Consider the following 27,091-nt stretch of genomic DNA (forward strand, 5'->3'; position numbering starts at 1 on the left):
CTCTCTCACACTCACTATCAAACCCTCTCACACTCACTATCAAACCCTCTCACACTCACTATCAAATCCTCTCACACTCACTATCAAACCCTCTTACACTCACTATCAAACTCTCTCACACTCACTATCAAACCCTCTCACACTCACTATCAAACTCTCTCACACTCACTGTCAAACTCTCACATTCACTATCAAACTCTCACACTCACTATCAAACCCTCTCACACTCACTATCAAACCCTCTCACACTCACTATCAAACTCTCTCACACTCACTATCAAACCCTCCCACACTCACTATCAGTCTCACAATCAGTATCAAACCCTCTCACACTCACTATCAAACTTTTCACATACACTATCAAACCCTCTCACACTCACTATCAAACTTCTCACACACACTATCAAACCTTTCACACTCACTATCAAACTCTCTCACACTCATCATCACTCTCTCACACTCACTATCAAACCCACTCACACTATCAAACTCTCTCACACTCACCATCAAACTCTCTCACACTTACTATCAAACCCTTTCACACTCACTATCAAACCCTCTCACACTCACTATCAAACTCTCACTCACTATCAAACTCTCTCACACTCACTATCAAACTCTCGCACTCACTATCAACCTTTCTCACTCTCACTATTAAAGTCTCTCACACTCACTATCAAACTCACACTAACCATCAAACTCTCTCACACCCACTATCAAACTATCACACTCACTGTCAAACTCTCACACTCACTATCAAACTCGCTCACACTCACTATCAAACCCTCTCACACTGACTATCAAACTGTCTCACACTCACTATCAAACCCTCTGACACTATCAAACTCTCACACTCACTATGAAACCACTCACACACACTACCAAACCTCTCACACTCACTATCAAACTGTCTCACACACACTATCAAACTCTCACACTCACAATCAAACCCTCTTGACACTCACTATCAAACTCTCTCACAGTCACTATGAAACTCTCTCACACTCACTATCAAACTCTCTCACACTCACTATCAAACTGTCTCACACTCACTATTAAACTCTCTCATACTCACTATCAAACTCTCACAATAACCATCAAACTCTCACATTGACTCTCAAACTCTCACACTCACCATCAAACTCTCTCACACTCACCATCAAACTCTCACACTCACTATCAAACTTTCTAACACTCACTATCAAACTCTCTCACACTCACTATCAAACTCTCACACTCACTATCAAACCCTCCCACACTCACTATCAGTCTCACAATCACTATCAAACCCTCTTACACTCACTATCAAACTCTATCACATTCACTATCAAACCCTCCCACACTCACTATCAAACTGTGTCACAATCACTATCAAACCCTCTCACACTCACTATCAAACTCTCTCACACTCACTATCAAACCCTCTCACACTCACTATCAAACCGTCTCACACTTACTATCAAACCCTCTCACACTCACTATCAAACCCTCTCACACTCACTATCAGACCCTCTCACACTCACTATCAAACCGTCTCACACTTACTATCAAACCCTCTCACACTCACTATCAAACCCTCTCACACTCACTATCAAACTTCTCACACACACTATCAAACCTTTCACACTCACTATCAAAGTCTCTCACACTCATCATCACTCTCACACTCACTATCAAACCCACTCACACTATCAAACTGTCTCACACTCATTATCAAACTCTCTCACACTCACTATCAAACTCTCTCACACTTACTATCAAACCCTTTCACACTCACTATCAAACTGTCTCACACTCACTATCAAACTCTCACACTCACTATCAAACCCTCTCACACTCACTATCAAACTCTCATACTATCAAACTCTCTCACACTCACTATCAAACTCTCGCACTCACTATCAAACTCTCTCACACTCACTATTAAACTCTCTCACACTCACTATCAAACTCACACTAACCATCAAACTCTCTCACACTCACTATCAAACTCTCACACTCAATATCAAACGCTCTCACACCCACTATCAAACTCTCACACTCACTGTCAAACTCTCTCACACTCACTATCAAACTCTCTCACACTCACTATCAAACCCTCTCACACTCACTATCAAACTCTCACACTCACTATCAAACTCTCTCACACTCACTATCAAACTCTCACACTGACTATCAAACCCTCTGACACTATCAAACTCTCACACTCACAATGAAACCACTCACACACACTACCAAACCTCTCACACTCACTATCAAACTCTCTCACACTCACCATCAAACTCTCTCTCACTCACATCACACTCTCTCACACTCACTGTCAAACCCTCTCACACTATCAAACTGTCTCACACTCAATATCAAACCCTCTCACACTCACTATCAAACCCTTTCACACTCACTATCAAACTCTCCCACTCACTATCAAACCCTCTCATACTCACTATCAAACTCTCTCACACTCACCATCAAACTCTCATACTCACTATCAAACTCTCTCACACTCATTATTAAACTCTAAGGCTTTCTTGATAGTGAGTGTGAGAGAACTTGATGGTCCTGTTCTCTGATTGGCCCAGAGAGTTATCATTTAAATGAGCAGTTTCTTATTCGCTCAAAGTCAAATATGCCCGTCCCCCACGTGCGGTAGTTCACTCTTAAAAACAGACAGTTCTTCAAAGGTCCCCACAGCGGGACTCTGTGTTCCGCTTTAGGTCCTGATGTGCTGTCTGTTGTGAAGGAGAAACGAGGATTAACCGTTATTTTCACACAGAAACAACCGAAATTGCAAGTATAATCTGAAGCCCCTGCGAGAGGCGCGTGCACACGAAGGGGAGTCAGGATTCTGCTCAACCCCGACAAACAGGCCTGATTTCAGTGATTTCTGAGTTTCTGAGTCCAGGTTCTCCCTCTGCACGTCTACCTCGGGTTAAAGTGATGGATTTTTAAATTTGGATACGTAATTTGCGGCCCTTTATTCCATTGTTGTTTGTTTGTTATTTAATTTTATGCTTAGTTTGTGAAACAAAGCTATTTTGTGATTTTTCCACTGACAATAACAGAATAAAAGCCGAGAACACGCGGACCGCTATAGCACCAAAAAGTCTTCAGTCAAACCACCTACAGCACATTGTCTATTGAAGAACCATTTCACCATGCAAACAGCTCTTTAATCAGGCAAATGGTTGTTTTTGTGTTCCTATTTCCATATAGAACCACTGTCTTTACTAAAGGACCTCTGAAGAACCATCTGTTTTTAAGAGTGAACTACCGCACGTGGGGGACGGGCATATTTGACTATGAGCGAATCAGAAACTGCTAATTTAAATGATAACTCTCTGGGCCAATCAGACAACGTGACCATCAAGTTTTCTCATACACTCGATCAAGTCCTCTCACACTCACTATCAAGAACACCTTAGAGTTTCATAGTGAGTGTGAGAGAGTAATTAGCATTACTGCTACTGAGTGCTGATTGGTTAGCATTACTGCTACTGAGAACTGATTGGTTAGCATTACTGCTACTGAGAACTGATTGGTTAGCATTACTGCTACTGAGAGCTGATTGGTTAGCATTACTACTGCTGAGCACTGATTGGTTAGCATTACTGCTACTAAGTGCTGATTGGTTACCATTACTGCTACTAAGTGCTGATTGATTAGCATTATTGCTACTGAGTGCTGATTGGTTAGCATTACTGCTACTGAGAGCTGATTGGTTAGCATTACTACTGCTGAGAACTGATTGGTTAGCAGTACTGCTACTGAGTGCTGATTGGTTAGCATTACTGCTACTGAGAGCTGATTGATTAGCATTACTGCTACTGTGTGCTGATTGGTTAGCATTACTGCTACTGAGAGCTGATTGGTTAGCATTACTACTGCTGAGAGCTGATTGATTAGCTTTACTGCTACTGAGAGCTGATTGGTTAGCATTACTGCTACTGAGAACTGATTGGTTAGCATTACTGCTACTGAGTGCTGATTGGTTAGCATTACTGCTACTGAGTACTGATTGGTTAGCATTACTGCTACTGAGTGCTGATTGGTTAGCATTACTGCTACTGAGTGCTGATTGATTAGCATTACTGCTACTGAGTGCTGATTGGTTAGCATTACTGCTACTGAGAGCTGACTGGTTAGCATTACTACTGCTGAGTACTGATTGGTTAGCATTACTGCTACTAAGTGCTGATTGGTTAGCATTACTGCTACTGAGAGCTGATTGGTTAGCATTACTACTGCTGAGAACTGATTGGTTAGCATTACTACTACTGAGTGCTGATTGGTTAGCATTACTGCTGCTGAGTGATTGGTTAGCATTACTGCTGCTGAGTGATTGGTTAGCATTACTGCTGCTGAGTGATTGGTTAGCATAACTGCTGCTGAGTGATTGGTTAGCATTACTGCTGCTGAGTGATTGGTTAGCATTACTGCTGCTGAGTGATTGGTTAGCATTACTGCTAATGAGTACTGATTGGTTAGCATCACTGCTACAGATTCTGCGCTCAGACACCAAATTTTATCCTGATTTTTTTTAGATACTTCTTTCAATTTTACCAAACAATCTTTCTTAGTGCAGCTTTAATGTTAAATTAGCTGTCATAAAAACCTGTTATTATACAAACATAATCCTCCTAGAAAAAACCAGCAGAGACCGGCATGGATGGTCACCAGCAAAACCAGCATATGTCTGTTTGGATGCTGGTCTGCTGGTCCACCATCATGACCAAGCTGGGTGACCATCTACATGAACACCAGACCAGCATAAACCAGTTTAAACCAGCATGATGATCTGTGCTGTTTTTCCTCAGGGTTTTAAAAGCTCTTAGTGTGTAGAAAATGATCAGAAAGAGTCAAGTAGATTTATTTATTTTGACTTTATTTGCTCCCATATATGTACTTATGTAGTGTAAACAATACATTAAAGCAGTACATCGAAACCTGCTTTGCACACATTGCTGATATTTTCCTGTGATCTCTCAGTTGTGGTTCTGGTTACCTAACTGTCCACATCAGGACACTTTGGTCTGCAGTGACATTAAAGACCAATAACACTGAGTTTAGCTTGATCTCAGGTAGAAACATAATAATGACACTTATAAAAAAACAAATCAGTCATTTCAGCTTCATTTACAGACAAATATACACCATATAAACCCCCAAACACAGCACAGAGTGGCGGATTTAGTGTGAAGGCAGTGCTGCAGTTAAAGTTCAAGTTTAAATATCCTGTGCAGATTAAAAAATACATTAACCTTAATGAAAAACCAAAAAAGTGTTACCCAGTTGAGTAACTCAAAAAACAAACAAACAAACAAACCATGCATCATCAAAACAACAGTGACTTCACAGGAGAAAGCCAAAATGACCATAACATGTAAGTTACTGTAAAGATTTAGATTTTGAAATGTTTCTATCTTTCATTCATCATGAAATATTCACATAACATTTTACAGTAAAGTATCGGTATAACAATATAACTGAAAATCATATCTGCTAACTTTATATGCAGTATATGTAACAGTATGCTTGAACACACAAACACATTATTAACAAGACAATAAACAAAAAACAAACAAAATACATAAAAATATAATTAATAAAAAACAAAAACAAACTAAAAGGAAAAAAATGAAGTTTACATATGTCTGAGCTGATCTGGCTACATCACTGGAAATGATCTGATCAGAAAAACACTACAGCTAAAGTTCTGAGAGCTGAGACTGATCACAGTTCGCTCTGCTAGAGCACAGCTACACACCTTTCTGTGAGCTGAGTCAGGAACAAGGTTTACATCAGAACTAGGGGATAAACTGAGTGGTCTTTATTCTTAATGCAGGACTGTAACTAAAACAGTCTAACACTGTACAAAAGTATTAGACCATCTGAGAAAGTAATCTGACCACTGACTGCTGTATTTATGTTTATTTGTGTTTATTCTAATGTCATATGGTGTTTTTACTGTAGAAACACATTTTGTTAAAGTAAATAGCTTTAATCTGATAAACCTACAGCTCAGTTAAAGCAGCTCAGCTGAACGTTTGTCCAGCAGATGGTGCTGTAGGTCTGCACCAGTGAGTCTCCTGAATGTTTGTAGTTTTCAGGCCACATTTTCATATTAATGAATACAATAAACACGCGATACATACATGTGAACATGTTACAGTGGATTAAATCAACATGACTAATGCTAATTATCCACTCATGTGAGTAAAATCACTGAAAAAAAAGAAAGAAAAAGAGATCAGGCCGGCCTCGTCCTCTTTAAGAGCTTTGAAACTTTTAATGGACTTCAGTGGCCTGTATTGATATTCAGAGTTTCAGGGCAAACGGCTTAAAAATCTAAATGGTGCTACACAAACTGACTATCATTAAATAAAAACGTTCTAGACTGCTAGAGAAACAAACTCACAGCAGTGCTTTAGGTGGGCTGTGGTGTAGCTACGGTAACAAGCAGCACAATAAAGAGACAGTGGCCACATTTCACATCAGTCAATCACGTTGACCTGCCGTCTCCAGAAGCAGTAAGAAAGTGCTGAAATTTGATAGCCTGTTTGAACGAGGCGAGATCTACCAACATGCACTGTGTGATCGACGTATCGGGCCCCTCTGCTGTGTAGCTGACAGTAATGTTGATGCAAAGTTACAGTGAATATTATAATATAGAATTATTATAGTGATGGTTAAAGTGATGAGAACTTCAGTTCACTTTAATCTGAGCACTTCATCAGTTTCAGTGAATCTAACCTCAGATTAAGGGATGAGGATGATGATGATTTGCTAATACTTTATTGAGGAGCAGAGTTCATAAGGCCTCATGACAGCTGACATAAATGTTTATGTAGATCTTTGTCAGCTGTCATGATTACCTTTTGTAGGTGTCGTGTAGTGTTATGATCTTCTGTGAGTAACTTATTTAATTACCAACAACAATTGATTCTTAGATGCATCACCATTCATTCCAGCACTCTGGCTCTCATTGGTGCTTGGTGTTCAGGTGCTGGACATCTGCTCCTCTCTGCTGCCCTCATCTGCACTCATGATTCGGCCACTGGGCTCATGAGAGAGAGGGAGCATGAGGACGGAGGAAAAGAGGAAAGGAGGAAAGGAGGAAAGGCTGACACTGGACCTGAGCAGGGGCCTGGGGGGGGAGGAGCTCCCTGCATTTGAAGAACAGGGACGGGAGGAGAGAGAGGGATGGAGTGAGGGAAAACACAGGAAGAAGCTGAGGGCATCAAAAGACAGGCCTCCAACTGCTCCCTGTGCTGTTCAGCCTCCTGAAGCAGGTCCAGCCTGTGGAGGAGAGACTGGATGACGTCATCACATCAGACTGAAGCCCAGAGACGCGAGAAGGTGATTTAAGTTGAGGTGCTGATATGTTAAGTAGTGTATATGTGACCTGAACTCTGACGTTACGCTCTTTTCTATGGTTTTTATATCAGAACGAGTCAAGCAGTGCTATAATGATAAAGGATACCTATAACTGACACATCAAACCCCTGACGCACATCCTCTCTCTGCTCTCTCATTCTGGATGAGCTTTATGGAAATGAGCTGAGTGGTGACCAATCAGACTGTTGATATGTGTTACAGCCTCAGTCACACACTGAGATTTAACACTGGACCACACAGAGCAGGAGATATAACGACTGATAGATCACCATCAATACATCATTTAAAAGTTATAATAATACCATAAGGCTGCTTTGACCTCTGACAACAACACGTTTTAGAATGAAGTTTTGGTTTGGAAATGGGTGTAAAATGACTTTCTACTCTATCAGGGTCGAGATCTCACTGTTAGTAGATGTAGTTTATAATCAGACAGTATGAAGTGTTTAACTGTGGATTTTCCTCTTCTCTAAAATATTTCTCCATCTCGACCCCTGGAGGATTTTAATTATTCATGCTTTAAACCGTATATGAATGTTTCATTATGTACATCAATCTGTAAATACTGTGAATTTTAATGCAAAGGACAGCTGTCAGGGCGTCACACAGCCCCCGGGCTCAGAGGTCTCTAAGGACACATGATCCTCAGACCTCCACCTCGCTCCAATCACCGCTCTCTGTCTCCTGAGTATTACCTGGTACACCTGTTCTGGTATGATTAGCTTAGTATAAAGCCCGGGCTTGTAGACTAGTTCATTGTGAGGTGTTGCTGCTTGTTCTAAGAGCTACTGAGTGTTATTCATCTGTTTTCTGTGATTTTTCTGGGTCTGACTGTGTTTTGGTATTTTGACTTTTGCCCTTTTTGCCTTTGCCCCTTGGACTCTGTTTGCCAGGTTATGTTGGTGTTTTTGAGTCTTTTGTCATTTCTGGATTTGACCTTTGCCTGTTCTCTGAGCACGTTTTTGGATCACGATTCTAACATTAAAGCCTCACTTTCTCTTTTTATCAGTGAGTGTCTGAGCTATTCTGTCTCGTTACACAGGGTGGCTGCTTTGAGGAATTCAAAATAAGCTCATCTATTTATTACTTTTAGATGTACTTTGAAATATTTGATGATATTCTTTATTTATTGTGTTTCTACTGTGTTTTCAACCACATTAGCTCACATTTACAGACTACTTACGATCCTCTGTTTAACCTGTAGAGGTTAGCAGTGTCTGCTGTTAGTCTGGAAGTGGATCATTTGTCCTTCTATCAGGATCACTGGAGGTTCTCTGCAGCATCGACATGGTTTCACCAACGTTCTCCACATTACCACATGGTGACCCACAACTTCTGGAATCTGAAATCAACATGTTTATTGACATGTTAAAGTAAATAAACAGGTCAGTTCATTCTCTGAGAATCTGAAATAAAGATGAAATGCCTTCAAACGCCTGAAATGCCTCTGCTGTGTAAAGACTCTGTAGGATCCTCTAAAATACACACTCTGATACTCTTCCAGTGTCACCATTAAAATCACCATTAATGTTGCCAGTGCTGCTCCTGTTTGATCCACTGATTCTCCTTCCTGAAACAGACACAGTCAGGCCACATCACAGCTGAGTTACAGTGGACGCTCATTAATTAATGACAAATATCACTCATATTAAATGGGTTTAATATGGAATATTATTACCTGAGTCAGAAACAGAGACAGAAGCACCAGCTGTAGTGATAAATAACATAAACTATGCATTAAAATTGAGTTGGAGATTCAATTAACTTAAATTAATTTAAAGCTTTAAGCTTCAAAATAAGCTGCTGCTTTTAAAACTGCACTGTGTAAAATCAAAGGTCTCATTTAATAAAATTGGAGTAGAACATGTTCTCATGTTCTATATCTGTGTGTAAAAACTACCAGCACACCCTAGAAAACATATTCATCAAATCCTACACTGATCTGCTGATGCACACATTTACATAAAGACACGCCCATAAATACCCAAACACAGCAAACTTAAACTCCCTTTAAAATCCCCAGTGGCCTCTGAATCAGAGGACCAGCTGAACTGAAATGTGGTGTCTAAAAAATGTAGCTCTTACATTCAGTTCAGCTGAAATAGATGATGATTAATGGGAGTTTGTGCATCTCATAACGACTTTACCTGTGATTACACTTCTCCACCACTAGGGGTCTCTGCATTCAGAGTCAGGATTAGGTCTAAATACACACACATGCACAATCACATTAAACTAATGTGTTCATGCTCGGTTGGATGTAAACGCTAATTTTGATTTCCTGCACTTTTATTAAGATGTAAAAATGTATTACAAAGTTAGACGAGTTGCAAAGATTTGCCATTTATGCTCAAGTCAGGAAGCTAGAGGTGGGATAAAAGATGATTAGTTGTAAATAATGATAATCTTGTAATTATTAATCAAGTAATTATTGCTCTGAATAATTTATTAAATGAATTGATTCTTATAAAAAATAGCTGAGAAACAGCTTATTTGTAGTGCTGAAGCTGCTGTTGTTGTTGTTTTTGCCCAGTGACAGAGAAAAGAGAGTTTAGCACATACATTCACAGTCACAGTCATGGTTTATATCACAGTCCTGGTTTGATGTCACAGAGCTAAGAGGACGAGCTGACCACGAGTTCAAATCACACAGTTTCCAATGAAGCAGGAAGATTTTACATCAGATCTGTATGAAAGTTCTTTGTAGATAAGCTGTGAAATTATCCACCCCATCAGCACAAAGTGCTGGCATTAACGTGTCTAAATCTGACCCAGAGTGTCGTGTCCAGCTGCACTGGAATATCTGGCCGGATCCAAAATTTGGCCTGGGCAACATTTACGGGATATTTTATAACACCATTGTACTGGTGGACTCTGAAGGTCGTCTTCTAGAGTGAAAGTTCTGTTCCTGGTTGTTTATATGCAGCAAAAGCTCTGACGACCACTGACAGCCAGCAAATCACAAGATAGCCCCTGTTGTGTCCAGCCTCTTTCTGATACCACAGAGATGATGTACAAACCAGGTTCTAGACAATCAATTCGGGCAGAGTTTTCCCCTGGTGGCACCTCAAAATCAGACTCAGCAGTGCTGCTGGAGTTTTAAACACCTCAGTGTCACTGCTGGACTGAGAATAGTCCACCAACCAAAAACATCCAGCCAACAGCGTCCTGTGGGCAGCGTCCTGTGACCACTGATGAAGGACTAGAGGATGACCAACACAAACTGTGCAGCAGCAGATGAGCTATCGTCTCTGACTTTACATCTACAAGGTGGACTGACGAGGTAGGAGTGTCTAATAGAGTGGACAGTGAGTGGACACAGTGTTTAAAAACTCCAGCAGCACTGCTGGGTCTGATCCACTCAGACCAGCACAACACACACTAACACACCACCACCACGTCAGTGTTACTGCAGTGCTGAGAATGATCCACCACCCAAATAATACCTGCTCTGTGAGGGTCCATGGGGGTCCTGACCACTGAAGAACAGGGTAAAAGGGGGCTAACAAAGTATGCAGAGAAACAGATGGACTACAGTCTGTAACTGTAGAACTACAAAGTGCACCTATATAGTAAGTGGAGCTGATAAAATGGACAATGAGCGTAGAAACAAGGAGGTGGTCATAATGTTATGTCTGATGGGTGTCAGTACAAAATGACCTTCATCAGAATGTATTTACTACTTTCAATAATTCAGTAAGATTTCAGATGAAGGAGAATAAGAAGATCATGTAAATGTTTCTCAGAAAATCAGACTGTGATGTCAGAACTGATTGTTGTCTAAATAAAGATTATTTTTCTTTGGTCAGATGAGATGGAAGTCCATTTTTAAAGTGTCCTCTTTCTGCATTAAACAGAATCTGAATATAATCTTCAGAATATGATCACAGTTTATACTCACCAGCTTTCTGCTTCTTTTTCAGGAAGATGATGATGACGACTCCAACCAGCACAGCCAGCACAATCACACCTACAGCTGTCCCTCCAATAGCCAAGCCCAGATGGATCGGGGGGTGAGGACGCTCTGCAGACAGAAAAGTGATGAACAAAAATCGGAGTTACCTTTTTTCAAATGATAAAAAACAGTTTTTGCAACAATAGTTTTCAGATGGAAAACATGAACTGTAGGAACAGCAGATGTAACTCTGAATCTAATGTATGGCCTCCTCGTCTACGATTAATCTGTACAGAAATCTTATTTTGACTGCATTACGCTACTGAAATCAACTAGTGTTTCAGCAGAGGAGGTCCAGATGAGAGGGATGCATGAACTTAGCCTTTGGTTATGTTGTTTTGTGTCCCAGTTTCTGTGCTGCACAAAGTCAAATCCAAGCCTAGCAGAGCCCAGCACAGCATGTGAGTGTGTAATGCATCTTTACTGACCTGCCACCTTCAAAACATTACAGCCCAACACCTGATCTGACCAGTTTAACTGCACAGCATCCTTTCCATCCCATAAAACTACTGACGATGAATCGCACTCAGGACCCCATGATTCACCCAGAAGTGCTTAAGCTGGTTGACCTGGCTGAGAGAACGCTACCCTCAGGGTCTCTTTCTGTCCCCATTCTACACAGACTTTGTCCAAGCCTAACACGTTCACTACATATGAAAAGTATGAGGAGTTATGTATATTTTCCCCTTATTTAGTGTATAGTCACAAAGGTATGGGAGGGGTTAGTGGACAATGTGTCATTATTACCCATAAATCCACATCTACTGATTAAAGTGAGCCATATTTTGAAGTTCCGTGTCATAAGCAGCCTAATGCAGTCGAGAAGGTAATTATAGGTCTGGTCTCTGTAGATCTGCTGTTCTGTTTAGCAGTGTTTACAGTTTCATTAAGCAAAGAAAAACAAAAACAAAACAGAATGTAGACTGATGTAAGAATGCCAAGAATCAGAAATATAATTACCCCACTGTTTAATTACTGGTTCTTTGATTGACCTGTGAGTCACAAAACAGTCATAATCTGCTGCTTCATCCTCCTGGATCTCCACACTCTTCCTCAGCTGGTAGGTTCCATCATCATTGGGTCTGACTCCTGAAGATGTTAGTAGATGTTCAGGCAGTGAAGTAGTGAACTTCCTCAGTTTAATCTCCACGTCTTTGGGGTAGAAGCCCGTGGCCAGGCAGGTCAGGTTCAGCTTCTTTGGGTCAGTTACAGATTTCTTCACAAACACATAAACAGTTGGTGGAGCTACAGAGAAAACAAATAAAAAATACACATTTATTTCAGTTAGTTTTCCCCCAAAGTGATTCATAATCAATCCTCTCCTGCTGCAGCTGACAGTCTGTAAGTGTGAGAGCTGACAGGAGCTCCCTCTGTGACATCTAATCACACCATATCACCATCTCTGTTCAAGCTCCCACTCACACAAGTGCTTCAAACAGCAGACGGAGAAATCCGAAAGAAATCAGAGTAAGAGTTCACATGCACTGAGAAATCTGATTACTGAGCTAAAATCCAGCCTCTTTATCAGATTTCTTAATCGGATTTCTAGATCAGAGTGTGCTGTTCACATGACCATTTAAATAATTAGATAACTGCAGAAATCTGATAATGATCTGATTATTGAGTGTAATGTAAACGCACTCATAGACAGTAATTGTGATTAAAATCATGAACGGCTGATTTGAAAACCCAGAAACTAACCAGTAGAACCAGTTCAGAAAGAGGTGCCTTTAAAATACATTATACTCTAACAAACCCAGCTCACAGTGCACCTGTACCAGGTATACAGTGTTCTTAATGACTTGGTTCAGGCGTGTTTGATGCTGCATTACAGCAAAAATGTGTCCAGCTGGGGGTCCCTGGGGGCTGGTTTAAGAAACACAGGTCTACATGCTGACTGACTATGAGTTTTGGGTCAAATGAGTGGATAAAAACCTGGAATTCTCCCTCCAGTCACCTCAATAAAGATGGTAACACTGATCATAATGAGTTTGATGATCATGAGAATGACAGTTATAAACACTCACTCAGTTTGGTGTCAGTAGTGTTGTACTTTAAATACGTCTTCATCCAGTGCACACAGTCTTCACATCTCTGATCAACACGTACAGCGTTCCACTCCTCCTCCAACGCTTTAGCCTGGCTGACTGAGGCTGACCATCTCCTCGAGGTCCAGTTATAAGAGATTAAGTTCTGTCCATCGTAGCCGTATTCATTAATACAGTTTAACACTGACAGCGAACCACCAGAGTGCTTTTCAACCTCACAGCCGACTCTCCACTGCAGAGTGTGACCATCTGAAACGTAAATGAAGAACAGAGACCAATATAAATGATCAGACACTCTAACATTTCATGTTTCAACAGAATGTGACTGTTTTGTTTGTGTTTGTTAGTAGGTACTTATTTAATGCCACACTTTGTGAGAGTGAAAGGCTCACTACTCTCTCTCTTTTCAGAAACAGTGACAATATATTTGTCTGACAGACTAACATGGTGCATCATCCACTGAGGAGGAAAGACCTCCTGGAGAAGACGACGAGTGCTGTGTTGTAGCGGTTAGCTCATCTGAAGAGGCAGCCTCCAGTACTCATCCAGCACCGAGACACACTGATGTCCCTCAGTGTCCCTCAGCCTTTTTTAATTTTAGCGTGTTGTCACCTACACAAGTAAGACTACAGCTCTATTTTAATGTTGAGGGTCTTTTTTCTTTTCCTTTTACATAGAATATCAGTTAATGGAATATCAGTTAATGGAATATCGTTAATGGAATATGGGTTAATGGAATATCGGTTAATGGAATATGGGTTGATTAACTCTTACAGAGAGAACAGCACTAGATCTATCCTAGTCTGGAGCCATTTCAATGTGGAGCGTTTCACTGAATTCTGAACATGACACTGAAGTGAATCTTTCAAATGAAGAATGATCATCTAAGCAGAACATAACTGTAAATCTCTCTTTCTCTGCACGAACATCATGAAATTAAAAAAAATAAATAAATTAAAATAGAAAGTTCTCACCTGACTCATTGTGTCTGAAGGCCTTCATCTGTATGTCGAGGATCTTGTTTAACTGTTGTCCATCGTACTTCAGTTTATCAGTGCCTGCTGTCCACTCACTCTCCTTCATCTCCTTCATCCAGTCCTGTTTAGGAGTCCTGACCCCGTCTGTACTGCTGTAGGAGTCAATCTGTCTGTCATCCAGCAGAGTCACTGCACTGAACTCAGAGACTCTGTCTGAAGAGCTTTTAGACTGGACAGTGTAGAGGTAACACAGAGAGTGTTCATCTGTGGAGAAACAGAGAAATGAAAGATTAGATATTAAACAATGACTTGATTACAGTAAATAAGGACAGAGTTGATTGGATTCCACGTTTGTTGGAGGAAGCTGATCAGACACTAAACAGGGCCTCTTTCACTCCTTTAAGACTACATTATCACTATCAGTCTCAGGAAGAAGCACAAACCTGTCACTGAGGTACATTTTCAGTTACTTTAGTCTAGGAGACATAACTGGTATAAGAGCTGGTGCTAAGGTGTTGATAGTCGGTTGCTATGGTATAAGAGCTGGTTGCTAAGGTGTTGATAGTCGGTTGCTATGGTATAAGAGCTGGTTGCTAAGTGTCGCTAGCCAATTGCTATGGTATAAGAGCTGGTTGCTAAGGTGTCGACAGTCGTTGCTATGGTATAAAAGCTGGTTGCTAAGGTGTCGATAGCTGGTTGCTATGGTATAAGAGCTGGTTGCTAAGGTGTCGACAGTCGTTGCTATGGTATAAAAGCTGGTTGCTAAGGTGTCGATAGCTGGTTGCTATGGTATAAGAGCTGGTTGCTAAGGTGTTGATAGTCGGTTGCTGGTGTTAAAATTGTAGCACAGGCCCACCTTAATGGAGGAGAGCAAAGTTCAGTTGAAAGGGGACTCAACTCAAAACAAACAGGCCTAAACCACGACAGATCGTCTCCTCCACTCCCACCACAACATTTTCTCATTTAGATTTGAGAAAAGTCTCTGTTTCCTCTGTTAGAGCAGCTCTGATCTGAACTCACTGATCTGCCCTCCATCTATACCTGCTCCTGATCTGATCAGCTCACTATCAGCTCCTCACTGAGTGACGGAGGGTCTGATACAGCAAAGAGAGCTCAAAACTGACGGGTCGAGGATCCAGGAACACAGAAAAAACACTGCTGTAGAGAAAACAGGAACTAAACCTGTTTTTCTCCTCCTGCTCTGCTCTGACTCACTGGAAACATGTCTTGTGGTGTCCCAACACTCCACCAGAGATTCTCTGACATAGGCGGAGATCTAGTTACGGTCATATTATAAGGAATGCCGAGCCTTATCAATACAATTACTAATAAACTTATTAGACTTATTTTTCAAAATGACTATCACTGACTAAAAGAGAGGGTAATGAGTTTGGTAATGAGGTCTGAGGCACCTCTACCCATTCTCAACACCTGATCAGGGATGCTCTTAAGCAGTGAGCTGTAATGTTTTCAGGTTCTACATTTATGGCGGAGCTCCACATTAGTTAAGAGATCACCTTCATCAGTTAGTAAGTGTGCTATCGGCCGTTTTCTCTTAGCAAACCAGTCCTGATAAAAACTTTAGAGCAAAACAAAACAAAAGCAGTTTCATGTTCCTCTGCTCTCTGCCCCTCCCCTCAATCAGGAAGTGCTGGGTGCTGACTTCCTGATTAGGGAAACGGGCCATTAAAGTCCAACAGTGGGGAAAGGGCCAATTAGTGCCCAGCACTAATTTCCTAAATGAGGGGAGGGGCAGATGGCAGAGGAACAGATAACTGCTGTTGTTTAGTTTTATCTCTAAAGTATTGTTTTTCTGGATCCTCATCCTGGTCAGTTTAGCTTCTCTCTGCTCGATCAAACCCTCTTTCACTCTGTAAGGGCTGTTACTGAGCTGATTAGTCAGACCAGGCTTGGCAAATACTTCTAAAACAATTATATTGAATTGACTCTGTTTGCACTGATTGACCAGACTTCTCTAGCAGGTGTTGAACTGACTGGAGGTTAAAGTGTTTGTCTGTAGCACAGATGTTTATGTCGCTTGTATAAAAACACGATTTTTGCAGATTATATATTTATTAAATTATTTTGCCAAATCCAAAATGTGTAGGTTGTGCCCCGCTGTCCCCTACTGTGAGAACTGTGGAGGATTTTATATCCTTTATTTAGTCTGGACTCCCACATTGTTGTGTGTGTGATTCCCCCACAGTTCTGGACTCATCTTTGAATTTCAGTCTCAGCAACTAAGACAAAGATACAGAGCCACACCTTTCAGTGGTGATCTAAAGTCATATGAACGCCTGTGTTTCTGAGGTTAGCAACTGTCTGTAAGGCAATAGCCAGTGTTTACACACTTCTGTTTCTTGTGGATTTCTTTTCAGCCTTCTGTCCCTCCCTCACTCAGGAAGTTTACCGTGCAGGGAGGTAGGGTTTTTTGCTAGCACAGGAAAAGAGCTCTAACCACAAGAGCAGAACACGTGATCTCGAAATGACTTTTTTGGACATTATGGGGTGGTGAAGACAGTCTGTGTCACTTTACTGTGTGGATTACTTGCTTCTACTCTGGGTCCTCAAGGTGAGTATTTTATTTCAGATGGATGATAAAAGTATAAAATTCATATATTCCCAGTAGTAAACTGTGCTGAATGGAGCAGTATTCTACAGTATAGTCTTTAAGTCATGGGCAGACCAACTATCCACAATTGTTGGTGAACTTCAATTGTAAGTGAAACTAAAACATTCTAAAGTGGTCGTTTCTGATAATGTATTAATAATATATATCAGTTCAGAGTTTAGTGTTTTATGAATGTGAAATTGAACGTGTTTCTTATTGGCGACACATTGAGTAGTTGTGTTTTTTGTATTCTCTAGCCTCGCTGTGTATCATGACTCGTCTCCGATGTCCTCGATTGATGTTGCGCTTCTGACACTCTAATTCTGGAAATTCTGTGACAGTTGCCTAAAAACTGCTACTGTAGAATCACGTTATATTTCAGATGAGCATCAAATGATGGACTCTGAACTGATAACCGTTGAAGTTCACGTATGTATAAGTTTTAAATTAAGTTTAAATTGTACACCTCATACGTCGGCAGTATAATATATTCTGAACTGACATCTGCTGGTTTTATAGACTCCTTATTAGAAACGACTAGGGGTGTGAATCTCGAGGCACCTCACGATTTGATTTGATTACGATTCAGAGGCTATTTCTCTCACTGTGTGAGGTCTTGGTACTTCTAAAGTATTTATAATAGTCCACGATGCATTTACTTCCAATATCTTTTATTAATAAATCAAATGGAAGTGATTTGTCAAATGAACTAGAAGGCTCTCATTTACTGCGCATGTTACTGTGAAAACGGAATATGGTTTTCCCCTTCAGCTCCATAGAAGCCAAAGTGCTTCCATACGCTCGCTCAGGGGTCGGCAAACTGCGGCTGTTTTACTGACCAAACAGAGTTTTAACAGTAAATGGTCTTAAACGCTGGAGTTAATGTAGCGTATAACCACTAGTTCACCTAGTGAGTAGCTAACGAAAAGGCAAAGAGAAAGATTTGAGATGAACATCAATAATTTGGAGACGAATATATGTTTATAATCACTCCTGGTTTCCTGATACATTTTTATCTGCAACGAGGAACTGTTAAACACAAACAAACGTGAAGCCGAAGTCGCTTCTCATTCAGCAGCTTGTTTGAATTTACCTGTTCCACCTTAAATGGTGTAGCAGTTACATTCTGGCGCCTCAGTGAATGAGAAGCGTCTTCAGCCTCGTAAAAAGTCGAACGTTGAAAAAACATTTTGCAAGAAACTGTTCGACATTTGTGGAAAAGTTTCCTGCTGGAGATGCGAGAAAAACAGCTACAGCTGAGCTAAAGCTTAAAGCAGAGCGAAGTAAATCTGTGTTTTTGTTTATATAATATTTTTAGCCTGTACTAGAACATCAGCATGTGCCGAGACTTGTACAGCCAAGATGGTAAAATGGACTCAAAATGTTGTGGCTCCTAAGGTGGTTTGATTTTTGTTGAAAGGATAAAGTGACTCTTATTACCATTTGGGTTGCGACTCCTGCACTAGATTTTAATGTACTGTGCTGCCACAGACTGTCTGGGCGCTGCACTTCCACACGTTGCAAAGTTCCACCTTTTGTGTTCCGTCAACATTACGTTATCAATTAAAATGTAGAAAATCGATTTTTGACATTTGTGAATCGATTCAGAATCGTCCACGTCTGGATCACGATGCATCTAAGAATCGATTTTCCCCTCCACCCCTAGAAATGACCATTTATAATGTTTTAACTTTTACTGTTTCTTATAGAATATAAAGAAGAATATATTCTTTATGAAATCTAAAATAGTTTTAGGATTTTGGCTGCCAATTACTTAAAAATGCAACAGTAAAATAACTTCATAAGTTCACAGTATTGTGAACTTTGAACTGACATCTGTTGGTGTTATGGACTACTTATTAGAAATTACCATTTTATTATGCTTTTAGATTTACTTATAATTAAAAGATGCAGACAATTGTGGGGAAATTGACTAATAATAATTTAAAGACTGTATGATAGAATCACTTCATAATTCATATAAACATAGCATAATAACCTCTGAACTGATATCTCTTGGTTTTATGAACTACTTATTAGAAATGACCATTTTATAAGGCTGTGAATTTGAGTTCTGATATGAAGTGAGGTTTTTTCCTCGGGTCTGTAGGTGGCGTGACTCTTAGTGCTCAGTGTGCAGTATTACCACACTCTAGTGTTACGTGCAGCTAGTTTAACCGTGTTTAGGGGAAAGAAAGCTGGCTTAACTGCAGTATTTAGTTCCTGTTTTACCTGATGTTACTACATTTAAACACCACACAGTGTTATATTTTCTGTACTGTGGGGAATCTTTAGGCGTGACTCATCAAAGCTTTAAAAGTTGCCATTCTCGGCCTTTAATAATGACAAACGCCCCATATCAGACTGAACTGAACTGCCTGTCTGAAAAGATCGGCTTTGATAATGCAGTATAATCAGACTCCACATCAGTTTAACCGCTGTGTGCTCATTTACTGACAGTGATCAAACATATAAAATATGAGTCCAACAATACAGTATAATATACTAGAAGACTGACTCGTTAAAAGTGAAGCTAACTCCTCAGCTAATACTGTTCTGTGTCTGTGCTGTTATCCAGTGTCGACCAGAGGAGGATGGGTTCCCCTTTTGAGTCTGGTTCCTCTCAAGGTTTCTTTCTCCTGTTGAGGGAGTTTTTCCTTGCCACTGTCGCCAAGGCCTGCTCACTGGGGGACCTGGATTCTCTGTAAAGCTGCTTTGTGACAACATCTGTTGTAAAAGGTGCCATATAAATAAATTTGACTTGACTAATACAGACGCAGACAGAGAACTTACCTCCGAACACACGCAGAACACAGAACATCAACAGCAGTAAAGACGTATGAAACATCGCAGCATTATTTCAGAGCATATTACAGAGATTAGATCAGTAAACATGAAATACGTCTCGAACTGAAATCCACATTAACTGCGACTTGTTCACCGAGTCGACTCTTTGGAATTGTGTTCCGTACCCACCCTGATTTCACCTCCCGAGGACCCTCGGCCAGAGTTAGCAAGTTAGCATGTTTTCATCATCATGCCAGCCAGTACAGTTATATATAAACGTTATGGTTTAATCCAGTTGTGTGTCGCTTAGTTGTGCTTGATTACTAAAGTATTGAAGTTTACAAAAAGTCAGGCAAATACGCGTCGACCTATGCCTTTAGAGGGTCCTCCCACAGATGCTGACTGACGGCGGTGAGACGTAAGAGTCATCCAATAACACTGCGAATCGAATGACTGGAAACCAGACGAAGTAAGATCAGAACTGGGAAGTAGGATTGGGCACCACACCGAGGTCTGAGTCGACTCTGATCCGGCTCTTTTAAGTGAACACTGGGGGCCGACTGGGACATGAGAGGAACCGTTTACAGTTTGTGTTTGTTCGTGTAAAAATGTGGACAAACAGATCTGGTGACGCTCTGTCGTCGAAAACTCATCAGTCTTCTTTAAATCTAGTCTGTTAATCAAAGCCAGTGTATCTGTGATCTTAAAGTACACAGTAAACTTAGATTGGTACTTTATATTCAGCAGGTTTTGTTTGGTTTGTTTGTTGTTTTGGCCGAGGCCTTTCCTGACGTCTGCTGCTGGTGTGAGAATCCACTGTTTGTACTCATATATTAGTACAGTAACACAGCTTTAAACATAATAGTTCAGACTAGAGTTTGATTCTCCACACCCACTTCACTGTTACACCTCACTCTTCTCATATTGTTACGGCCTGATAAAGATCGGGTCGCAGCACAGGAACAAGTTCCAATTAGAACAAATGGTTCTATTTAGCAGTTCAGGCAGTCTAAACGTCTACACAGTCTACACACAGTAGACAGTCTACAACCCTACAACACATTCTAGTGTAGAAAAATGTTACCAGTGTAACCTGGTGGAATTGTATCATGCCTTATAAAGCCTTTATTAAAAAACATACTGCTACTTTTACAAAGTTGTGTGAAAAATACAGACATACAGTGGAGAGAAACTCAACCATGACCTGATATAACTTCACTGAGACACAGACACAAACATACTGCAGTACAGAGGGGGAACAAGTCACTGAGTTACAAGTAACAAGTCTTGACACTCAAGTTCTGAGTCAAGATAGTTGGGTCTCCATTCAAGTCCCGAGTCAGTACAGGCGAGTCTCAAGTGGAGTCCCAAGTCAATAGTCCTAATCTTCGAGTCCTAAACAAGTCAGTCTGCATTCTTCACTAATTTAAAGCCATAACACTGAATGAAGGTAACAGTGCTGTAGCCTTGTAATGACAGCATGTTAGTGGTTTATGACTGTATATTAATATTACATTACATTTTTTACCCCTTCCTACAAAATCCATGATGGACAGATAACAGCACTCTTAAAAAGGCTGGTTCTTCAAGGGTTAGAAAGTGTTTCTAAAAACACTCAAAGAACCCTTCGCATGGTTAAAGTGCTCTTTGCATCATAGAGGGTTCTTAACAATGTGCTGTAGATGGTTCGATATAGAACCTTTTTGAAAAGCGTTCTATATAGAACCTAAAGGGTTCTTCTATTGTTACCATGTCAAGCAATAGGAGAGCCCTTTTCAAAAAGGTTCTGTATAGAACCATCTACAGAACATTCTCCATCAATCTCAAGAACCATTTCATGATGCTTTAAACACTAATAATGCAACGTGTTCTCGAGTGTTCGTGGTTCTTTTTAGAACCATTTTCTTTACCAAAGAACCTCTGAAGAACCCCTTTCTTACAGAGTATGTGACAGACTTACTGGTACACACACACCACGGTAAAGTAAGTTCGTCTTTTCGGCGCTAATAACATTTGATCGGACTACGGTGGTCAGTAAAGACTTACATATTCATGACAGTCTGACCACAGAGAGTGATGCACACCTGTGCTTTTACAGTTTGGGTGACATTTAACGTACCGCTATTTTGTGTTAATACCACAGAACTGAGACACGTTTTTCAGTCGGAAGGAAAAGCATGCACTTCTAGACCACGCCCACATCCACGGACACGCCTTTGTTTTCCTCCAAAGCGTTTCAGTGCATTTAAATACATATTTTAATTGTTCATGCTCACAGTAGACACCGCCAGACAATAGAACGTCAATAGCTCCATAAACACTGTGTCCATGCACATCTGATTGTGTTATTTACTGTAAATTATGGTTAGAAACACCACTTTAATTTAGAAAAAGGACTTTGACCTGTAACTAAAATGTACTCGCCAATACTTGTCCTAACAGTACTGAGCGTACCTTACCTGTAAACACTGATATTACCTGTGTACTGATATAGCTAGTTAGCTTGATGAGGGAGGTTCAGTAATCGATTAGCAGTCTTGAAGGTTCAATAGATCCTTAACCATCTAAAATATTAGTTTAAAAATGAGAGTGTAGAAAAGAAAACGTCTTATTTAAGTGGATCAAAATTATTTAAATGAGATATTGCATTATATCCAAAATCCAAAAAATGTGAATGATTGGTGATACCTAGCTGCACCATACACAGTTATTTTTGGTGTTGTATGTAATGTGGCTGAATTATTGAAGTTCAAAATAAATAAAAATGTATATAAAGCAGTTATATATAGTTATATATAAAAATTATTTAAATGAGATGTTGCATTACATCCAAAATCCAAAACTTGTGTATGATTGCTGACATCTTGCTGAACCATATACAATGGTCTTAGTGATGTATGTAATGTGGTTAAAATTCTATTGAACTTCAAAATACATAAATAATATAATATAATTATATAAAGTAGAAAGCTATTTCAGCTAAATTATATACAACATTAAAAACAGCTGTGTATGGTGCAGTGCAGTGTCAGCAATGATGCACAGCCTTTGGATTTTGGATATATTGCTGTAACTATCCATCCATCCATCATCTAAACCGCTTATCCTTCTGGGTCGCGGTGGGGTGCTGGAGCCTATCCCAGCTGTCATTGGGTGGAAGGCAGGATACACCCTGGACAGGTTGCCAGTCCATCGCAGTGTTGCTGTAACTACTTTTTATTAATTGTTATTTATTTTGAATTTCAATAATATTTCAGCTGCATTATTTACAACATTAAAAACAGCTGTGTATGGTGCACCAAGGTCTCACCAATGATGCACAGCCTTTGGATTTTGGATATATTGCTGTAACTACTTTTTATTAATTTTTATATATTTTGAATTTCGATAATATTTCAGCTGTTTTACACCCGACACTAGAAACAATTGTGTATGGTGCAGTTAGGTTTCAGCAATCATACACAACTTGTCTTCTGAAATAAAATAAACTGAGCATAAGCTCAGCTGTTTGTTCAGTTTACAGTAGAAAACGAATCCATTCACATGATCAGTAACCGACTGTGTAGCCGTCTGTGTTTGTAGTGACTCTCGTCGTTTCTTCTACTTTCCCGAGTCTTTTAGAGTCTTAAGTCTGAAGTCTGAGTCGTTGGTGTTCAAGTTAAAGTCGAGTCGCGAGTCTTTCTCGATGTTTTCGAGTTGAGTCTAAAGTCATCAAATTTGTGACTGGAGTCGGACTCAAGTCTGAGTCATATGACTCGAGTCCACACCTCTGCTTCAGTACTACTGAAACTTAGACAAATGTAAAATAATAATAATATAATAATAATAATAATAATAATAATAATGCTAGTGTGATATATCTATATATCCATAGATATAGACATACAGATCTAAAATCACATTAAGTTTATTAAAACACATCATACAAGCACACTACAACCTTTAGTTTGGTGAGATCTGCCTTAGTTCAGGGGTTCTCCACCTTATCCACCCCGAGGCCCACCTGTGTATAACTATAAAGCATAGCAGCCCACAGAACAACTAAAACCAACATTTTAATTGTTTTTTTCTTAATTGCTCACACAGAAAACCTGTGAATTTCACTTCAATCACAGAAACCAAAATATGCAGTTATAACATGTTAATAAACATTTGCTGAGATGTCAAAAAAGGGGGAGAAGAAAAAAAGGAGGTGTAGATGTGGACGTGGACTGTGATTTAGAGCTGCAGTCCATCGCGATTTCACTAAAATACTCTTGTGGCTCCCACAGGAGTCACTGTTTAGTCTGGAGTCTCTTTAGTTTGGAGGGTTTTAGCGCCTCATTTGAAATAATCCTCACTCCACCCAGTGGGCTTTTAGATTAGCGTCGCCATAATCAGCGATAATAAACCTTAATCTCTGCTTCTTTATCGTTCGTTTATCAGTTTGAGTTTAACTACTCAGGTCGCTGATGTTCAGCCAGAAATCGAATGCAGATCTTCGCTGTTTTAAGGCTCGTCTGTCGTTTTTAACAGCAGCCCCGTTTTTTTGGGACGTGTTGTTCAAAATGGGCACATATTTTTCAGAAAACAATAAAACTTCTCAGTTCCAACATTTGAAATGTTGTCTTTGTAGTATTTTCCTTTAAAAATATGATTGACATGATTTGCATTTCATTGCATTCTATTTTATTTACGTTCTGCGCAGCGTCCCAACTTTTTTGGAAATGGGGTTGTATGTTAAAAAGTGAAATACTGTTTTAGTGCATCTTAAAACATTGTTTTCTTTTCAGATCAGTTGGATTCATGGATGCATTCATGAAAGAGGAGAGAAGTGAATGGAAAGCTGAGGATCTTAATCTGAAGTGTGAGTGTAAGTAACCAGTATGAGATGGATTTAAGGGTTTATCACGTTATGATGAAATGAATAGATGAGCCTTTTGGCAATGTAAGCTCTTTGAAAGATATTGGAGTTTAATCCAACCACTTAAGAGGGGAACTCCACTGATTTTTTTTTCCAAAATTTCTAGATGGTTCAGTTGTTAATTCTGTAAACAAAGTCATTCAGAGTGGTTTGGTGTTCTGGGGAAACTTACTGAGTCTGGGATGAACTCTAGTGATAGCACAGACAGGGCAGGCAAGGAAAGTGTAAGAGTGTTTTTAGCTACACTCACAGTTAGCCATGCTTTTCTCTTGAACTTCTCTGGATTGAAGGAGCAGTTTTTGTCCTTTCCAGACTGAAAGATGTTGAAATGCTCTGGCTGGTGTGTCCCAAACGTTTAATCTCTAATTTCTGCCGTAATAACTGGAACCAAATTTAACTTTCATTATATTTTGACTGATTATAGTGCCCTGCTATTAGGAACAGCTACCACAACTGACATGAAACAATGGCTAGCTGATTAGCAACACCCACACCGTAAACAATGTTACTAAATGTCTGGATGTATGTAAATGTACTACTTTCTGTTGGCTGCTCTCAGCATAGGGCCAACTTGATCGCCCCCACAGCTGGTTACTGAAAGCGTGTTGAACATGTGCAGAGTGTTTTTAACGGCTCACTTGGTTAGACGAGCGCTGACGGCCCCACGCTCACCAAACCAAGACTGACAGGAGAAATAGGGAGCCTACTGGCCTTTACACAACAGGTACAGGAAGATATTTGGAATGTATCGGACAGACCAACCATAGTCATATAATAAACATGCAACAATGTTAATTACTAAAAAAAAATATATAAGTTGTTATTCTGAATTATTAATCATGTCATGCTCCACAGCGACACACTGGGCCAGGCCCCACAGCCCCCAATGTAGAGGCGCCACTGGAGCAGTGGTTCCCAACTTTGATCCTGAGTAGCCCTGCCTATTTGTGTCTTCCTGCTTCGACAGACCCACTTCAGCTCAGGAAATCCCTGTTTATTAACTAATTAGCTGATTGAAGTTCGTTACAGCAGAGAAAACACTGAAATAAGGCGTCCTTTACAACACAGTCCTCCACTGATATCAGGACTATTGGCAAGAAAGCAAATACTGTACTTCTCTGACGAACACTGTGTTCTTATCAGTGTTTGTATCACAGCGATTACGTTATGCTGTAATTTTGTAGTTTATAATTTAAGACGGTACGTGAGTGTGTGACACACACAGACTGACATTCCATTCGTTTTTCCCCTCCTTTCTCTGTTTGTCATCCACTTCATGAAAATGTATGACAGTCAAATGATAATGTGGTCATCCTGAACAACACTACCCATGATGCAGTGTTCTATAGGAGTTTAAAAGTCTGGGATACCGTCAGAATGAAATTACAGAAGGAAGTGTTGGAGCATATGGCTACACTGCAATGACAACATTTCTAAAGCTCTGCTTACTTCATGGTGCATTTATAATCTTTAATATGTGTTTATTACTGTTTACACGCTTAATCATCAATGACAGAACTGCTGTGGCTAATGGGGCTTTGGGCCTGATAGAGATATTAGAATCTGATCATCTTAATAAGAGAATCCACGTTTGAAGTACTGTGAACATAATTCTCTACAGACGATCAGCTACTAAAACCAATATCAGGCCCATAATTCCATTCTAACATTTGTTGACAAACAGTATATCAGCCACTGATCTCATGTAACCCTAATAATTTTCACATTAGCATTCGGTTGATATGATTTTAAACCATCTATATTGGCATTCGTAATGAAATGCATAACCTCAACCAGCACTTCTGCTAAAGCACCCTTTCATCTCTTTCTCTCTTTTGAATCTGTCTTAGTTGAAGAGATTGATAAGCAGAACGTCCTTATATTGGATGATGCTCCCACTGGCAGCGCTGGGTCCTGTAATAGGTCTGAGGCTGAAGTTAAAGTAGAATGAGGTAAGGTGGCCGAATTCATGTGGAATGAACCTGTTTTAAATGTACGACTGCTGGGTGTAATATTGGTCATCTGTTTGCCCACGTCAGTGTCACTGCAGTGCTGAGAATGACCCACCACCCAAATAGTACCTGCTCTGTGAGGGTCCATGAGGGTCCTGACCACTGAAGACCAGGGTTACAAAGTATGCAGAGAAACAGATGGACTACAGTCTGTAACTGTAGAACTACAGAGTGAAACTATATGGTCAGTGGAGCTGATAAGATGGACAGTAAGTGTAGAAACATGGAGGTGGACTTGTGTGTGTGTTTGTGTAAAAACACAATGTTCTGCCACTATAAAATAACTGATGCTGTGTTTGTTTGTATTCACCACAGGTTGGTTCTAATATGGCGGAGTTCCTGTCTCAGACAAAAGTCAGCAGACCTGATCCATTAGTTTCAGCTGTAGCAGATGATCCGTCTT

At 40.1% G+C, this 27,091-nt stretch overlaps 1 protein-coding gene and 1 long non-coding RNA gene across 2 annotated transcripts; both read right to left on the reverse strand.

The window, feature by feature from the left end:
- Positions 1 to 5,186: 5,186 nt before the first annotated feature.
- Positions 5,187 to 11,370, reverse strand: LOC118800600. The gene is made up of 2 exons (XR_005006262.1): positions 11,297 to 11,370; positions 5,187 to 7,296 (listed from the first exon to the last, which is right to left on the reverse strand). It is a non-coding gene; the product is annotated as an uncharacterized LOC118800600 (long non-coding RNA).
- A 535-nt stretch (positions 11,371 to 11,905) lies between these two features.
- LOC118800601 (H-2 class I histocompatibility antigen, alpha chain-like) lies at positions 11,906 to 19,936 on the reverse strand. Its single transcript, XM_036560864.1, has 5 exons — positions 19,780 to 19,936; positions 14,373 to 14,639; positions 13,378 to 13,647; positions 12,275 to 12,595; positions 11,906 to 11,997 (listed from the first exon to the last, which is right to left on the reverse strand). Exons 1-5 carry the CDS (start codon positions 19,832 to 19,834, stop codon positions 11,906 to 11,908), a joined length of 1,005 nt encoding a protein of 334 aa, XP_036416757.1. The 5' UTR covers positions 19,835 to 19,936.
- Between the last annotated feature and the right edge of the window lie 7,155 nt (positions 19,937 to 27,091).

Source organism: Colossoma macropomum, unplaced genomic scaffold (assembly GCF_904425465.1).
Source record: "Colossoma macropomum unplaced genomic scaffold, Colossoma_macropomum, whole genome shotgun sequence".
Taxonomy (NCBI): domain Eukaryota; kingdom Metazoa; phylum Chordata; class Actinopteri; order Characiformes; family Serrasalmidae; genus Colossoma; species Colossoma macropomum.

Bases quoted from the DNA above. Each gene is read 5' to 3' on its own strand.
- LOC118800601 (XM_036560864.1), bottom strand. From the start codon at position 19,834: ATGTTTCATACGTCTTTACTGCTGTTGATGTTCTGTGTTCTGCGTGTG. The intron at 14,640-19,779 runs GTAAGTTCTCTG...GTTTCTCCACAG, and splicing joins TGTTCTGCGTGTGTTCGGAG to ATGAACACTCTCTGTGTTAC. The intron at 13,648-14,372 runs GTGAGAACTTTC...TTTACGTTTCAG, and splicing joins CTTCAGACACAATGAGTCAG to ATGGTCACACTCTGCAGTGG.